Below are 3,346 nucleotides of genomic sequence, written 5' to 3' on the forward strand. Positions count from 1 at the left end.
AGATAATACTTATTTGGGAAAATCTTTCCATTGATTTGCATTAGCTATAGGTTTAAATTATTCTTTATATATTTCTTCTTCTTTCTCTGGCAAAGAGGCCTTTTTCTTAGGTACATAAGTCACACTGGACAAAGAATGCTTTCTAAATGTAGACAACCTTCTCCTAAAGTTCCCCCCTGAAAAGAAATATAGGAGAGGGTCAAAGCAACAATTTGATGCAGCCAGCGACAAGGTTATGACCACTGACTTTTGCATTCTAAGAACAGAATCACAGGGTTTAGTTTTATTGTGTAAAAAATGAAGGTGGATGGTGCGTTGAATATGATATGGCATGAAGCTGATCAAAAAGGCAGCTGTCACGACTATGATCATTCCTATAGCTTTTTTACGNAATGATCAATGTGTAACAGACAATAATAATAACAAAAGGAATAATAAATCCGACAAACAATGACACATAATGCAAGATCAAAACATGATGTTTAGTCTGATTATCCTGTGGAGGCTCAAAGCACTTGGTATTGTTTTTCTCATCTTTGTAAGATGTGGACATTAAAAATGGAGAACTGGTCAAAATCACAAAAATCCAAGTGCCAGCACACACAAATCTGGCTTTCTTCTGTGTAACCAAATTAATGTTCTGTACTGGGAAAACAATTGCAATGCACCGGAAAAAACTCATGGCTGTCATAAAGAAGATACTACAGTAGAGGTTGACATACAAGGCATAGGTGCTGAGGCGGCACAAAAAGTCACCAAAGAGCCAAATGCCTTTGTGAACATAATAGACCACACGGAGAGGCAGTGTACACACGCACAGTAGATCTGCTACTGCTAAGTTAATCATGTATACTTGAAAAGCTGACTTCTCATGATATGTTTTTATGAGGACATAGAGCACAAAGCTATTGCCAAAGAAGCCCACAATGGAGATCATAGAATATAGGGTGGAATACACTTGATTGCGGAAGTCATCAATTGTGTCATTGCACGTGTTATTACTGGCAGAAGAAACTGTCAGATTTCCAACTCCATCCATGTTTCTCTAGGAATGTCTGCTTGGTGCCTAAAATACATACATACATACATATTACTGGCAGAAGAAACTGTCAGATTTCCACCTCCATCCATGTTTATCTAGGAATGTCTGCTTGGTGCCTAAAATACATACATTATATATATATTTTTTCTTGTCAATTTTTACCAGACAATAAATTACAAGAAGTACTAAGATTTCACTTTGTAGTGTCATTATATATACTTTTTGACCATGGTAGGAAAAACAGGTGGTGGGGAAATGAAGAGGGATTTAGCTGTACCTTGCCTCCAAGAGAAGAATTTGGGTCCTACAGGCTCCAAGAAAACTCTTTTCCTCTCTTTTTTCAATCCAAGTTTGCCTAGTGGACTTACTCTTAATCTTCAAGACCTAGCTAAAACATCTCTGCTTTTCTTTAAGTCATATTACTCTAGTACTATTCTGTAAATCTTCCTTTTAATTGAGTTTGTTTTTATTGCNTTCATAAATATAAATTTTCATCTATCATCTATCTACCTGTAGCTATCCATCTATCATCATCTATCTATTGGAAGAGCATTGAATTCACTTGGGGAATACAATTTGTATGAAAATGCTTATTTTCTTCAAGAAGAAGGCTTCCTAGGTAATATCTGCTGGTTGATGCTCATCTAGTTGTTTTAATGAGAGAAAAAAGTTCCAGAGGTAAAACACGTTTCTAAAATCTGCACCATTAGTTAAGGCTCTGAGGAAAGATATAGCATAACTAGTTGAAATATACTTTCTGGGCAAGGGTATTGTTGTAAATATTTATCCCTGTTATCTTCCTAGACTCACTCTTAAACCCATACTATCCAACAATACATGATCATTTATCTTTATACCAAGAGGTTGTTACTTGGTCTAATTTAGTTAAGCTATATCAAGACAGTCAATTAGTGCAGTAAACAAGCTCTGATCAGATAGAGCTAGGGATGAGACAATGTGGAAGTAATGATTTCTAGTGTTCTTCCAGATTCTTTTATTTTTTTTAAGAAAGTGGGAGCAACTCATCAATATATAATATGGTGGATAATCTTTTATTTAAGTCTTATTTCTTGGACTTTTACACAGCTTCTGTTCCCTAGTAAGAAAGAATTAGGGTTTGTAAGGTGGAAACACTGACTGAATATGAAGTCCCAACAGTGGAGGGGACTGATCTTGTCTCTGAATTATAAATACAGAAACAGATAGCTATGGTAGTGGTTGTAGGTGGGATATAGCTTCTTGGGTTTACTACTGATAACAATTTGACCAGTTTTTCCATTTTTTAAATTAAAAATGTCATTATTTTTCACCAAGAACTGTTGGTATATGACCAAAAAAAAAAATGAGGATGAATCATTCTGACGGTGGATATCTAAGATCAAAGAGAAAAATGAGGCAACTATGCCCAACTTCTGATTTATTTCTCAGTATTTTTCCCCAGTTACCCCCCTCTAACTATTGGTTCCCTGAGCTCAGGTCCAATTATGGGAAAAAGGGAAACTACCTAAACTTAATCTAGTCTTTTTTTGTTAGCCCTATTACTAGGTTTTCCACAAATTGGGCAGTGTTTTGCTGAGGCACTAGATGGTGCTGATGAGATTTTTGATATTAACTTTTGTTTTAAGAACTACACTTGAAGGTATTAGATAATTACCATTTGTCTTTCCTACCACCATCTTTACTCACTACATCCTTCTTCCCAGAATAATTTCCATATATTGGAGTTACAATTATGTCATGCTCTGTTCTAAAACTTTCAATGGTCACTGAGTGCTTTCAGAATAAAATCCAAACTTCTTGGCCTGATATTTAAGGATCTCTACAATCTAGTTGCAACTGAATTTTCCTAACTTCACTCTCGCTTTTCCTTTTTACACACCCTATATTTATTTTTAAAAATGTTTATTTCTTCATTTTGATAGAGAGAGAGAGAGCAAGAGAGAGAGAGAGAGTGTGCGAGAGAGCATGAACAGGAGAGGAGCAGAGAGAGGGAGAGAAAAAATCTCAAGCAGGCTCTGGCTTAAACTCACAAAATGAGAAATCATGACCCGAGCCAATATCAAGAGTCGGACACTTAACCAATTGAGACACCCAGGTGCTCCTACACACATTGTATTTCAGTGAAACAACTATTTTATTATTGCTAGAGACAGGTGTTACTTGTTTCCCTGTCTGACTATCTTTTTTCATGGTATTTCTTTTTCCTGAAATGCTCTTTCTTTCATTATGTGTATGCAAAAACTATTCACCCTTTAGCTCAAATTACACCCTTCTTGCCTAAGACTTTCCTTATCCTCCTTCCAA

At 35.9% G+C, this 3,346-nt stretch overlaps 1 protein-coding gene across 1 annotated transcript in view; it reads right to left on the reverse strand.

The window, feature by feature from the left end:
- Window positions 1-49: 49 nt before the first annotated feature.
- The window catches only part of CYSLTR1 (cysteinyl leukotriene receptor 1), a 40,950-nt gene continuing 37,653 nt past the window's right edge, over window positions 50-3,346 (reverse strand). Inside the window, 2 exon segments of the mRNA XM_077764316.1 lie at window positions 50-391; window positions 393-1,066. Coding sequence (XP_077620442.1) covers window positions 58-391; window positions 393-1,039 — 981 coding nt within the window. The 5' untranslated portion in view covers window positions 1,040-1,066 and the 3' untranslated portion in view covers window positions 50-57.

The sequence above is a fragment of the Crocuta crocuta genome, unplaced genomic scaffold (assembly GCF_008692635.1).
Source record: "Crocuta crocuta isolate KB4526 unplaced genomic scaffold, BGI_CrCroc_1.0 scaffold1590, whole genome shotgun sequence".
Classification (NCBI taxonomy): Eukaryota; Metazoa; Chordata; class Mammalia; order Carnivora; family Hyaenidae; genus Crocuta; species Crocuta crocuta.